The 14,913-nt window shown below is 49.5% G+C and overlaps 1 protein-coding gene across 1 annotated transcript in view; it reads right to left on the reverse strand.

Moving 5' to 3' along the window:
- The window catches only part of LOC118504351, a 53,528-nt gene that overhangs the window by 36,385 nt on the left and 2,230 nt on the right, over positions 1–14,913 (reverse strand). The window contains exon 2 of the mRNA XM_036038724.1: positions 136–672. Coding sequence (XP_035894617.1) covers positions 136–672 — 537 coding nt within the window. The remainder of the gene's footprint in view (positions 1–135; positions 673–14,913) is intronic.

Genomic DNA, 14,913 nt, shown 5'->3' on the forward strand with positions numbered 1-14,913 from the left:
GATAATAGCAATCTCTTACTCTAAAGGAACACCGACATCAAAGGAAGACTTCCTAAGCCTCTTAAGGCTAATTATCAATCTCCCCAAAAAACAGACATCTGCATGCAAGTAGGTAGATATTGTGACGTCACTTACCGTAGTCATCGTCGTCCGACAGGGCGATCGCGTGCAGCCGGGCCATGGCCCGTTCCTCCAGCCGCTGCTCCTTAATCTTGCCGTCCAGCTCCAGCTCCGAGTCGGTCTCGTTATAGTTCGAGTGGTTCCGGTTAACGTCCTCCTCGTCGTCCGTGTCGTCGAACGTGGTGCCGCCGGTCGACATGCACGGTCCGGCCAGATCGTCCGGGTGTGGTCCTACCGCCTGCACCCAACCGGCCGGTTGATTGCTGTGTTCGTGATTGTTGTTGATGATGTTACTGTTGTGATTGTGGTTGCTGTAGCCGTACCCGTTGCAGCAGGACCCATTCCCGTTCAGCTGCTGCTCACACCCGTACCCGCCGGACGGTACAGTTCCAGCGGTGCCCTCCAAGTCTATCAGCTTGCCACTGTAGGGTTGGGCCGGCGAACCGCCGGACGTCACATCGTACCGCGTGGATCGCTGGAGCGACTGAGCGTCGTCGGGTTCGCCGCTCAGTCGTCCGTATGCTTTGCGCGGCGGCCGAGGATTACTCCTTTCTGGAATTGTGAGCAGAAAAAAAAACGAAACAAACATGGCGGTTAGTGAGGTCCCAAGAAAACGAACTCTTGCAATGGATATCTTCATCACGCGTAATCAGATACATTTCAATTTAACACATGACGTTCCATCACCAATGTGATTGTCTTTAACGTTCTTTCCTGAAGACTTGAGGTTCACATCTAGAGCTGTTAAGATGCTGTTGAGCTAGCGAGGCGGTTTAAGAGCGCCAAGAGCTGACTTGTCCACGACAACTCCCTGATTCTACGATATGCCATGGTAGGTAAGTACAATTGTTTTCCCTTTGGTGTCTTTGTGGTGGGTTTATTGGAGCTTTCCGCCCGGAACAGCGCTGTGTACACTGTAGCAAATCAGTGTGAAAACTATCGATCGACAACCGACAAGCACAGTTGTGTACTTTGTAAGATTAATTCACCGAGTTGTGGTAGTCGTACGTATCCGTGCACACAGACATCCTGGTGTGAAGTTCCAAGTAACTGGCTGTCCGAATTATTGAATTCTCCACTTCCCGCCTCAGCCTCTCCAGCCGGGGAGATATCAAACTTTCTGTTCTTGTCAAACAGAAAGATAGTTGATCGGCTCGTCCCACACAGCATCGTGGCGCACGTGGAGCGAGAATCCATCAATCACCATTTAATCTTCCTGCCTGGGTGTGTTGATTTTGCGAATTGTGGTCCAGTGACGATACAATTAATTTGCCTCGTTCTCCAACAAATAGAACAATATCCGGGACTCGGGCACCTGCAGCTAGTTCTTCAAGAATTGCCAACCACTCAAGGAGCCGGTTTCGGTGCATACACTTTACCAATCGCCAGACATGCCCGAGATGTGCTCTCGCACACTGCCAACCGTACCGATGACATTGTAACTTGTGGAGTTTGTCGAACGGTTTCCCACAGGCTTAGACTTCCCGCCCGCAAGCAACTTTCCAGCCATCCGTCCAATATACAACTCTCGGCCGCTTTGTTTGATGAACTTCTCGCGCTCTATTGACAGTGTCTATTCACCCGGTCCCGGTGTGAGCGTCTCGAGTGTGCCGACGTGTGCGAACTACATCAAAACTCTTCATCGTTCGGTATTCTCATTTACCGACCGGGAAGCGAGAATCCTTGAACCGCCGCATGCCACTTCGGACCGCGGAACAATCCAGCGCGGCGGATCCCGGAGCAAAAGCATGTGCTACGTCAATCAAAATCTAATTACAACTACCTCCCACTTCCGTCCATTCTGCTTCGCCGGCCGCTTTACCGCTCGTGCCGGGACTTTATTCATTCTTCACTCTACTGAGGCGCAACCCAGGCGAGTTGTAACTGCACCGGGATGTGCTTCTACTCCTTTTTTTTTTTTTTGAAGGGGGAGAGACAGAATGACTAGCAGCTCATCGCAACCGATTGCCAAAGCTGGGTCGTTTATGTGGCGGGGGCTTTTTTTCGGCTCTATCGTCCTCCTGCAAGTTGTTGAAGATGTTTGGAGAATAGGCGAAGCAAGCAAACCAAAAAAAAAGTGCTCAACCGAAACGGCAATTCTTTTTCACGCCACGCTGCCGAAAGGGAATTCACTCGGGGGAATGAGAATCCAGTTGCCAAACTTCGTCCCGAAAAGCGTCCAACGGGCGGCCCCGGGAACGAGCGACGTGACGGGTGACGATCAAGTCTGAAAGGCAAAACCCCCTGAAGGATGTCACCGAAGCTTTCAAGGCACCGGACGAGATAACAAAAACACCACCACCAGCAAGAAACACATTTCGGGGCCGTTTCGTCGAGAAAGCATCGTCTCGCAGGATCTCGGCCGGGTGTACGGGACGGCCCGGTGATTATCTTTTGTGCCGTGCCGGGGTTTTTACTATCCAACGGGTCTGATAACAGCTACAGCCGGTCCAGGTTTTTCTTTTCGGGACTTCGGGAGAGACGAGTTCTTGATGGTGTGATGCTTATTCCCACGGGATTTACCTGCTGGGGAGGTGGTATCGCTCCTCCACCCCCCCAAAAAAATACTCAGACACCCCCATATACACAGGGACACACTCAACTACTTGCCGAGCAACTTGAGCACGAAAAGGTGCTTGTGACGCACGAGTCGAGGACGCACTCCAACAGTTAGTGACCATCCGTCGCCGGTCGTCCACAGGCGATTCGGTGCTGGGGAGGGATTTAAATTAAACCCTGGCAGAAGGAAAACCCACGGCATCTACTTGCTCTACTTTGGCTGATTGATTGGGTGTCCGCATCACCATGGGAGGTGATACAACGAAACTAAACAGCTATTAGACGAATTTGGTAAAGAGGCTTACATTGCTGTGGACCTCAGACCCCCCCCCCCCCCCCCCCCCCCCCCCCCCCGAAGGTCAAGCAACTTCACACAGAAAAACGGCACCGCGGGAGATGCCTGGACGTAAAGCAGAAGGAAGTCACCGAACAGAAGCAAGAAGAAAAAGTAGAATCTCACCCGAGGTTCGTTTGAACTTTGTCGCAGGATTCTTGCGCTCTCGCTGGTAAGCAGGTTTCGTTTTTACGCTTCCTGTTACCCCCGCCTCCCTACCGCAAGCTTTATTTTCGGTAAGCTCAGCCCAAAGCACAACATCAAAGGTGATGAGGGTTTTTTTTTTCTTCTTCGTGTTGTTGTTGTTTGGTTTGTATCGCCGAGCCGTTACACCGGGGGCCACGAGCGATGCAAAATATCTTCGTTAAACAGCTCAGGACTCTAAAGAACCTGTACCGTTCCAGCCCCACCAAAGGAACGACCGGTAAGCGAAAGCGAATTAACTGACAGACAAATACAGTTACAGTTCTGCGTAAATAAATTTTTGGATATTTGATAAAAAACCAAAAAAAACAAACTTTGGGAACGTCGGGCAGCTTCCCGTGAGACGTTTTGCGGGATGTCTGTATGCCCACAAAACAAAAACGCTCCTCGGTGGAATAATAAGGCACAAGGACGCTGCTTATCGTGCCGGTGATTTTCGCTTGAACCGTACGCGGAAGGAAGCAGAGCAAATCGAATCACTGAAGAATGGACGGTGGCACGCATTAATTTGCAACTTTCAAAGAACAATTGTGATCCGAGCGCTAAATGCCTAACAAAACCAGTAACTTGCACGTGCTGAAACAAAACAAAAAAAAACTGCTCGTAAACGGTAGCATTTTCGGGGTTTTATTTCGCTCGCCTTTTGCCACGCGGCTTCTTCAACTGCGGCCCCCGTGGTCGAAAATTATTCTCCGAACACGGGCTACGTTTCACATTGCGATGGGGCGGTGTTTTTTTTTTGTTGTTGCTTCTTTTCCTCCCCCGTGGGGCATCCGAAGATAAGGTCAAGTGGGTTTTTCTTCCCTCTCGCTGTGTGTGTGTTTGATGTCGAGGCTTTTTTTTTTCAACCTCCGGATGACGCTTCGTTAGCTTCGTTTGGTTCGCAAGAATGTGACAGGGTGCCCTTCGGGAAGGTTCACCGAATCGAAATTGCAATGAAGTTTAAGAATTAACTGTCGCGAGTACTAAGGGGCCTAGGAGGAGCTAAAGAAATGTAAAATTGTATAAAAAATAAAGAAAAAGTAAATTAGACTATAATTTATAATAAAATTCTTAGCAAAAAATTTACTTGCCTATGAATGGCTAATGATATGACGATTTCCCATAGTGCCCATGGAGACGCCCGGTGGCCTTTGATTTGTTTTATATGCAGTTACATATGGGAGCAAGTACAGTAGGGATTTTTACGGACATAAATTTGTCTAACATTTTAATAAAATTTAAAATATTTTTATTAAACTTAATGTAAAAAAAATTGCAGAATAAATAAAATAAATAAATTTAAAACCCAATAAGACCACTCAGGAAAATTTATTAATGTTAAACACGCATGCCCTATTGGAAAGCAGCGAGAAACGAGCGAGAAACGAACGAGAAGCGCCTAGAGACAGGGAGAAAAATAACTCCTACAATGTTCGGAGTTCCGAGTTCGATGCTGTTGTTCGTTGCCAAAGCAAGCATACGGCCCCCCTCCGTTGTATCGATGATTTTTATTTTTATTCCCATCGCTTCTGCTTCGTTCCCTCTCTCCGCGGGGAGAAATACTTTTTACCCAACACTAACAATATACTTTTCTAGCACATTTTCGCTACATTTTGACCGACATCACAAACTAATGTTTAAAAACTGCTACAAGGAGCGTCCAAGTGGGCCGTGAGCAGCGCGTTTTATCCCCGTCCCGGAGCTTTTTCAGCCGAGCGCATATCGGATATCGGAGCCCGTGCTCGACCGCCCTAATGCTAGTGCGTCCGATGCTCCACTTGTCAAACGGCACCATCCGGCCACCGGCACAGGTAAGCGAAAGCATGTCGAGTGGCTGAGAGAAAGAATACAGCCCAGATTCTCGGTGCAGGTTCCGGGAAAATTAATAATGGCTGAACGTTAGCTTTTCTGCACAAAACGGCCAACGGATTTCGAAGTGCACCCGGTCGACGTACGTGTGGTCGGGCACTGCCCGGGAAACAAACAATGCAATCGGAACGCAACACAACCCCGGTGCGAGAATCTCGTTTGTCTCGCTTCCAGCGTTACCTTGGTGACCATCGGCTATATCGGATGAAGCGTTTCTGGAGTCCGGCTTTTTTTTTGTGTTCCCTACTACAACAATGCACCACTCACTCGCTTGTTTTCTCTGCCCATCACCCACACACACACACACACTAACAGCTGTTGCTCACAACGAGTTACAGCGTAACGAGTGAAATTGGAACCTTAACGTCAGATTTGTTCACCAGTCTATAAATACATCCATCAGCAGGGCGAACGCTCCGGACGACTTTTTGCGGTGCTTGCTCATGACATTTTCGCAACTCATGACTTCATTAGATGTCCAAGAGTTTTGAATTAAAATATTTTTGTCACTCACCCCCCCCCCCCCCCATTCTCCAAAGCTCTTCACATTCTCCAGCAGTTCCAATATCTGTTTCCACGTACCGAGGTGAAAGGAGATGGTGAAGATTTTCTTAGCATTCTAAATCACCTCTCTCCCTTCGGTGACTGTAAAGGCTCATTCCACAGCTCTAACCCATTACTGTCCATCGCTTGATTGATTTGATGAGGTAAAATTCCGACTTCGGCAGCGTGACAACTTCATTTGTCACGGGTGTAAAACGCCCACGATGGTGTGCATCAAAAACTCGGTGCGCTTGGCAGAGTGAAAGGCAAATGAGCGTGCAGACCCTTCTCCTAGCGATTGGCGGCTATGGCTATGATCATTCCGCGAAGAATTCTGAGTGTAGATTTCTATGAAGCACTGTTGCAGTTGAAGGTTCTGCTAGAGTAAGCCAGGAGTGATGCATTAACGAGATTTGTTCTGAATAATCGATTCTATTCCCCTCTCTCTTTGAAACCCACAGTAGTTCTGAGTTCTGAAGACAAAAACTGTGATGCGAAGCTGGCGTCGTGAAAGTCCCGCTGACCAGCTAGAGCTATCCGACCGCGACGAAATGTTCAGAGAGGTGTCTAAATACGTTCGGCTTCAGGGTTTCCGCGATGGTCGAATGGTGCCTACGTCAGTTTTAGATTTATTGATAGAACTGGACTCAGCCGCACATTCTCGGCGTCGTTCCAGCTGAGGTGAGCTATTCACAGATATGTCAAATCGGTACATTGTCCCCTTCTCTTCGGTCGAATGCTCCAGGAAACAGGCTGGTACATTTCTAGTCACCATCTCAGGCAATTCTCTAACGAGGATTCGTTCTTCTTGGCCTTGCGACCTCTTAGGTTAAGCCTGCCTTTTCTGGCTTGCTACGTGGTCCGGGATCGGATTAGATCCGCTGTTGTCACCTCTATCACCTTCCCTCTAGAGCTAGAATGTTCTACAGCGAATGCTTCTTCCTGATGACCGAAGAATATGAAAGTCGATTTCAAAACTTTCCATCCAACATGCACAAACGCAGGGAGGCATCACTTCAAAACTCGCCCATCCCCGGCAGCCTCCAACCAAGGTCCAAAGTTCAACCCTTTGTTGTGTAAGGTAATTGAACCACGTTTATTGCTTTATCGGCTCGCTGCGCTGAATGACGCGATGGACTGTTGCACCAACACCCCCGACTTTCACCCCGTCCACGGTCGATCGGCACGGAAGCATGTTTGATCGTGTTAAGCCCACCAAAGAGCTGCCCGTGTGTCGGATTGACTCTGATCATCCAGAGCGCGCGGCCAAAGGTTCGCAAAATGCTGCATCCATAAATTTAAAACAGCCTCCCCGTCCAGCGGACGATCGCTCCAGCGATCGGTTCTGATGACCGAGACGGTGCACGTGTGCGCTTATTACAGTTTTACGACCATCAGCGGCGGCTCTCGGCCGGGCGCGGCCTGCATACGTACGGCGAAGCGTTCGGAGCCGTGTTCGAAGGTGTCGTAAAAACTGAGGCCCATCGCACCCACCCGCCCGCCGGCAGCACACCTCGCGCCACAGTCGGTTTGCGTGTCATTGGAATTTAAGCATAAGGAAACTGTTGCCTCGCTGCGATGCGAACCGGCGGGCCGTGCGCATGGTATGGAAGGCGCGGGAAGCGGACGAAACATTTTAGCAATAAACCATTGCTCCAAACCGAACCTCATAACTCAAAATCCGGTCCGGTGTGTCAGGGAGAACGAGAGCTGGAGGAGGACGAGAAGATTAGCAAAATTTTAATGCTCTCGAAGGTGAACGGCGAGTTCAAATTATCCCCATTTGCTTGCACGTGTTTTCGGCCAGCGTCGGCTTCGTCAATGGACTCGCCAACGGTTGCAGCGAGCAACGCTTTGAAATCAAAAATCTCTTTCGCTCGGTCTCGGTTTTCAAGGTTGGGAAGCGGATGGGTCAGCCGTCCTAAACTTCACTCGCGCGCAGTGCAGAACTGTAGCGAAGTTCGCTAGCGCTCACCTAGGGCAAAGCCCTCAACCCATCGCTGGTCTATCTATTGATCCTTTCTTCCATCCCACCCCCAAACAGCCCAAGAAACCTCTCCCGGACATGTTTCGTAAACAGCGAACGGACTGCAAACATTCCCATATTCGGAAAAGGGTTTTTGGGGTACTTTCTACCTCATAAAGGATTTTCGGGGCCCCTACACGTGTCAAAGGCGGCCTTTCACACAGAGCTTTTCCGATCCCTTCCAAGTCCGGAGTTGATCCCTTTTTTTTGTTTGTGTGTGTGTGTGGATCAAACAAGACTCCCCCGGGGGCTTTCGGGATATGCAGATGCGTAAGGGTGTAGCCATGCATGACCGCAGTGAGCCGTAGTCCCATCCCTCCCGGTTGGGATTTTATCTTATTTCCGGTTGCTTTCCTTTCCCCAAGCTAAGGCTAACGGACGACCAGGTTCACATCAGTCCAGCAAGATAAGAACGCGACGCGCACTCACTCACTCGGAGCACCGAAAGTGATCACCGAAAACCGACCGGACACGCGAAGGTGTTACAAGGCCACCATACTTTGCCGCGCTCTTGGATGACTTCTTCAAGGTGCGAAACGTCTTCCGACGCAAAACTCCTAAGCCTTCCAGGGCAAAAGGACATCGATTTGGCCTCCGGACCGGGCACCGAAGTGTTGGTAGCTGATCCGTTCCGAAAATGCTGGAGCGCGCTAGAGCGCCGGCACTGAACCGGTGTCGCCGGCTGGAACGTTCAAGCTCGCCTTGCAACCTTTGACTCGCCGGAGCATAATGTAGCTCGGGGAGTTGGGGAGTTTTATCAACCACCCGCGTACAAACGTTGATTGATTTCCTCCGCTCGGCTTAATGTAGCACGGACCGAGCAGCAAACTTATTACGTCCGCTGCTTCTTCCCCTAAAACCTTATCCGCTTCCGCTGGGCGAAAGAGATACTTCAGGCTCAGGGTGGGGGTGTGTTGATTTAAAGCGTTCTGGGGGAGGAGACGCATGGACGGCGTCAAAAAATCATTTGCACTGTTTGGCACGGGTTCGGGGGAAATCGGAAGAGCTCGGTGCTTTTTTTCGGCACAGCCCTGGAAAACGGTGCGCTGAGCCGAAGAAAACAGCACACAAATCCGATACCGCGAAGCTTCAAAGGGCGAAGGCTTCGGGGAAGCCGTACTTGAGGCTGATGTTTGCTGCGAATCCATGGTCGTGCAGTGCAAAAAGTGTTGGTGGAACGTAATAAGATCGTAATCCCACTTGATCACGAAGTCCTCGGCAATCGGCCGGGAGCCGGTGTAAGGTAGGCCCTAGAACAATGCTGGAATCAAGCGGGGGAAAACGTCCTATCGAAACGTTGAGCGTTCCGACGCGTTAAAGGAGAGCCGGTGGTGGGCATTAATCTACGCAGGTTGCATCTTCAACGTCTCTTTCCCCCCCGGAAATCCTCCCGAACATCTTAAACCACTTCTTTAAAGTGCAAAGCAAAGGAGACGGGATGTATGTAAGCCATAATAAACCTCCACCCGGTACGATGCGGTGTTCTATTTCTGCACCGTGGAGGGAAACCAAATTTCCAATAAGAAAAAGGCGTTAGCCCTTCCTGGAAGTTGTTTGGGAGCGTTTTCCCTCAGCGAGCGCATTCCTCAAATGGTGGCCCAAAAAGAGGAATCGCATCTACGCCGTACGGTTGCCCCGGGGCAACCGCATTCATCATCAACGCTTCAATACGCAACCCCCGCCTGTGCGTGATATGATTGTGACACATTTCCTGGGAAAAACTTCCATATCCTAATGTCACTCAACTTCAGCGCTAGCCCCGGCCACAGCAGCCGACCAGCAGCAGCAAAAAAAAGCAGGACCGTATAATGGTAAACTATCAACACGCTCAAAGTTGGCTGTTACTGTTGCTGACGCAGAACATTTCCAGTTCTAGCGTGTGTGTGGGGGGGTGAGTTTTTTCTTCTCCTTCTCTGAACGTGTGTGTGTGTGAGTGGTCTTGACAGACATGATGTGTGTGTGTTTGGATTGATTAAACTACCGACTACTTTTTTAAAAAAAAAATCCTTCCAACGAAAAATGCTCCCTTGGGTCAGTCGACGGCTCTGACATCCTCCCGGAGGAATGTCTCCGGTACTCCAGGATGATGTCGCAAACAAGCTGCGATGTCAGTTGCAGCGCTTACCCCATTGCATTCTTTGTAATACTCCGTTTAACTTATCATTAAATTTCATTTGTAGTAGAAAGCGCAATCGAATCCACGGCGACCTGATACTTTTCGACCCGATCGACCATCAATTATGCTACCCGTTTCGGTGTCGCCGTGCAATAAAACACCTGGCCGAGTTTACACCACCCCCCCCCCCCCCCCTTCCGTCCATTTATCTTCCGGGTTCGGGTTCGTCCCTTCCGGCAAAAAAAAGCCCCCTCGGTTGGTGACGGCAAAAACCGAACCCCGAAAGGCCGACCGGGCCGACCGAAATGGAGTGGTGGAGGCGTTTGATTAATTATTGAAATTCGCAACTCCAGCGTGTCCCGGTGTCCAGGAGATGGCTTACGAGGAGGGTGGGGGGGGGGGGAAACACCTGTGTCACCCGGAAGAAACATGCGAGCAACAGAGCCGGGCAAATTATCATGTCGCTGTTAACATTATTATCATTATCGGTACGTTAGATGGGCGCGAATGTCGCCCAAGCCATCCCCCCCCCCCCCCACCCCCCTCATCGCCCGGTGACGACCCCGGACGACGAACATTGTAATCCAGCGGGCAGAACAGCTCGACAGCTACCTTACTTTAGTAATTAAATCCCATCGCAGAGAGTGATGGCGTCGGATAGTTCCGACGTTGATGTAGGCTTATAATTGCGGATGTTTAATCGGCCGCTCAATAACATCTGAAACCGATGCAATAAGGTAGCAATCGGTGTGCTGGAAGATTGGAGGCACTTCTATCGGTCTTTAATTCTCTTCAACTACACAAGATCCCCTGGGGAACGGTGGGTAGGGCTGGGAAAAAACTTCTTCCAGCGGAAGGAAGAAACTTCCTGCCGTCGGAATCGCCCAACGATGCTGACCGGAAAATGGTCCGGTAAATGGGGGAGTTTTTTTTTTCTTCCTTTTGCTTGGTGCACTTCGCTTTCCCGTGCTGGGTGTGCGTATTTATTGCATCGTATCTACCGGGACCTTCGACCGGCCGGATGCTTAGAGCCATGAGCTATTTCCTTCAGCGTTGATGGCGGGATGCGCGAACCGGCAGAAGGTCACGTCAGGTTGTGCTAGTTGTGATGCATCCGGTTGGCGTTTTTTTTTTTAAGATTATAGGGGGTGATTGGATGAGCGCTTCACGTCGTACTCCAGCTGCTAGCTTTAAAGCGATGCTAGCAACACGGGCAGGCAGTCTCATCGGACAACGCTTCCGGTGGCGCATTGAAGAATCGACGAGATATTGGATTTACTGATAGGCATGATCCTGATAGCGTCAGGCTTTAACTGTGACACACCCAGGTAACGAGCGAATGATAACGTTGCCTTTGATTGGATTATTCGGCAAACAATTAGTGTTGGCTGCATCCAGCAGTACGGTGAGCGGTCTTCATAAGCTTCCCGTAATAGTCGATAACGATCCCCCGCACTAGCGTCACCGACCAAGCTTCCAACATAAAATATTAACACCAGGATATCTAGTATGCAGCTTTGCCGACTTATCTTTGAGCAACATTGAGGTCGTCCTCGCAACCGGTCGCCCGGATCCTTCGCCCACGAATTCCAGTTCTTAAATTAATTTTCATGTGCAGCGCTCACTCCCCAGGATTACCGACGTCCGAGATGTGTCTTGCACGGGCGACGCTTATCAACAGCACCGCCGACGAAATCCACTGTCAGCAAATGCTGTCACGACTGTGTGACTTCACTGCCACTCCGTACCAGGACTTGGAGGAAGAAAAAAAAAACCCCTTTTTTCGCCTTGGTCGGCCCGCACCCAAAAGCCCGAAACCTTAATCCTCGTCCTGCTTCGTTTTTTATTGACTCCGTGCGTCGTCTTAAGCTGGGCTCCACTTTCCCTGGTCCCAGTACCCAGTCGCCTAGTCGTCTCAGCAAATGGACCGTTGGACCAACTGTACGAGTCCCGGTACAGCAATCCTACGGTAACGGCCGTTGCTATCTGGTGTGGTGAAGAAGCTTTTTTTTTGTGCCGCTACTAACTTCCCAACACAACCACCGCCGGTTTCAAACGCGACGTGCACCCGGAGGGGCTACGGACTGACTTTTTCTCCCGGGGCTCCCGGCCAACACCACCAAGTACCACCAGTAAGGGGTCATGAAGCTTCAGCTGTCGTTTTGTTCCTTTCCCTTTTTTTTTTGTTGCTCCATTTTATTTTACCGACTCCCGCGTAATCTTTCCAACAAGCCGTTCCGAAACACGGATGAACCTGGCAGAGGTTCAGGTTCAGTTGGTCCGGTTGGTTGTGTTTATTTTTATCTGGTTTATTTCTTTTCCATTTTCCCAGCAGTTCCCTCGGTTGTGGGCTGGTGGATTCTGCACACGGAAGACTTCAACTAGAAAGGAAAATAAACAGGCCACCATCCGTGGCGCGTATCGGAGGCACAGATGGACGGTGGACGGCTTCTACTTCTTTTTTTTTGCGCACAGGGTTTAGGATTATGCCCTTGACCTATTGGTTCAGACAAAGTTGGCAAAGCATGTTCGCAATGTCGCGTACGTTTGCGGTTTTTAGAGATAATGCCGTCGGGTTCATGTTTATCGGTTTTGCTAGGTTTGCAGTTAAAGATGTTGAAGTTGTTGAAGCAACAACAAAAAACCTGCTTCCGGTTTTATTTATCGCGGTTGACACAACTTGCAGAGGGGGAGCCGACCCCCCCCCCCCTATCAAATATCTCTGCAGCTTCCTTAACTTTACTTACACGTACCGGAAAAAGCCTATCAAGCGATCGGAGAAACTAGAGACCAGAATGCGATCCGAAACTGGTCCCTTCGCGTCAACAAGCTAGCGTCGCTACTAACTACGCCATCAAGTGACCTCATCTTCCGGAATGTTAATTGGCAACAAAGGCGCACTCTCAGCTCTTACTCATTCTCTTACTTCCAATGATATGCTGATAATTTGATGAGACGCACTCGCTTGCTCACTTCATTCTTTCTGGTCTTTAGCGTATTCGCAAATAAAAATCAACGGAACAGAACAAACTGCTAGACAAAATTCACTCAAAAATCAGACGATTCACTAACTGATGATGGCGATGCTGATCCTTTTGCCGGCACTTTCCCTTTCTTTTTTTGTTGTTGGGTACGGGCGAAAGTGATAGTGCATTTTCCATCGACCGCTGGAGAAAAAACAAAACACGGTCGAGTCGAGTGAAAGCCCTTTTTCCTCCGTTTTTCTTTTTTCTCTTCTAAAAGCCCTACTGCAAACAGCAACAACGGAACGCGGCGCGGCCCAGTTTGGTACCCCCGGGCACTTACTCCTAATTATGGCATCCTAAGATGGATGCGAAATAATTGAAAAACTTTTTTCTCCCCATCTAGCCTGGCCCCTCCGTTTGCCCTCCCCCCCTCATTCTTCCAACGCTGATCTCTTAAGTGCATAACGACTGGATTATGTGGTTTACTTTGCCCCGGTCTTCGGTCTTCGGTCCAGAACGATTAGCAGTCAGATTTCCCACACAGTTGCCCTTTTTTTTTTCTCTCTGTTGTTGCGCGACACTCGACGAAGCTGACTTTTCGTCCGCGAATAGAGGTAAAAAACAAAAATCGCACACAAACACACCGCAATACCAATACGGTTCGAAAGTGGCACGTGCGCGGGCTGTGCGAGCGGAGCGAACGAAGCCACAATTCAAATCAAACCCATTCGAATGATTGTCAAGATTGCTGAGTCAAGCAAGGGGGTTTGTTTTTAACGCTTGTTGGGGGGGGGGGGGGGGTGTGCGTGTGAGCCCTGCGTTGGATATTGTTAGAGCGCTTATCTACACGCTGAGCACACACAACATTGATCGTGTTGTTATAAAGGAAAACAGAAATGTTACACTCAAGCGTTCGATAGCTAATTGACGCAGTATTTTTACGCTGCACCGGAAGTTTGTTCATTTTTTCAGCCCTCTCCCCTCCCGGGCTGCTGTCGGCGAGAAAGATCAAACATGTACATTACATTAATGAATAAAATGTGTACCGAAAAAAAAAAACAAACGACCAGGCACTAGGATTTTTAATTTGCATAATTGGATTGGCTGTGCGGAACCAAGTGCGCAGCAAGTGTTAGTTTTGCCCGCTTGCTCTTTGAAAAAAAATGGCACGTTGATGCTGTTCTTCCTAGTTGATTAAATAGCTTTTATTTTCACATGTAACCACGTCACACCGTTCCAGCTGCGTAGTTTAAATTATTAACTTACAGGAAACAAATACCCCAATGCTTTACCGGGGTTTTATAGCAAAATTAAGTCCAGTAAAAGAGGCCTTACTCCTCTGCAGCTAGTCCGCCTCCGGAAACCCCTCCCCGGACCAGCAAAAGTATTTTTCATAAACAAATGTTCGCACTTCCCACAGCATTGCTGCGCCGTTGCCCTCCCCGGGTCGGCCTGAGTTCACGTTAAAAGGCTAGGAAATTGAAGTCACCGGTCAACTTCCAAGCACCTAGAACTTTTGCCTGTTATGGGGTGTTAATGGTAGCTGGACGCTTTATTGCTTCGTTGCTGTTGTGTTTTGTTGGGCTGTCTTGTTTTTCTTGAACCGTGCACACTTGCTGAGCGATTGGTGTATTACCGACCCTGAAACCCGGCAAACCCGGCCGGGTTGCCGAGATTCTGAGAGATCCCTGCAGCCACACTATTAGCAATATCTGGTTGCACCTGAGGGAGCCTCCGGGGCTCCCGTTTTTCATCTTACCAGCACGATATCCCGCCACCGGACCGGTGCCAACGCTGTGTTGTCCAGCGGTTGTCCGAGGGAGGCACAATTTCATACACGTGCCCTAGCTAAATTGCTTACTTTGATGGTGCGCATTTAAGCAATTTTTCATCACCCATCAGTACAAGCATCAGTATCGGTGTACAACACGATCACACACACACGGTCCAACCCCGTGTCACAAGTCGTAACGACTCCCAGCGGTCCTATCCATGACGGTGGTGACTGGTTTTAAAATATTACCCAACAGGCGAGTTTTTCGGAGGATAATTACACCACAGCGTCTAACAACACCATGCCATCGGTTACCCGCATTTTGTTACCGACCTTCCGACAGCGGTGTGAGAGAGAGAGAGAGAGAGAGAGAGAGAAAGATTTGCTTCGGGTTCATCCATCATAATGCCCATTTAGTTT

The sequence above is a fragment of the Anopheles stephensi genome, chromosome X (genome assembly GCF_013141755.1).
Source record: "Anopheles stephensi strain Indian chromosome X, UCI_ANSTEP_V1.0, whole genome shotgun sequence".
NCBI classification, from domain to species: Eukaryota; Metazoa; Arthropoda; class Insecta; order Diptera; family Culicidae; genus Anopheles; species Anopheles stephensi.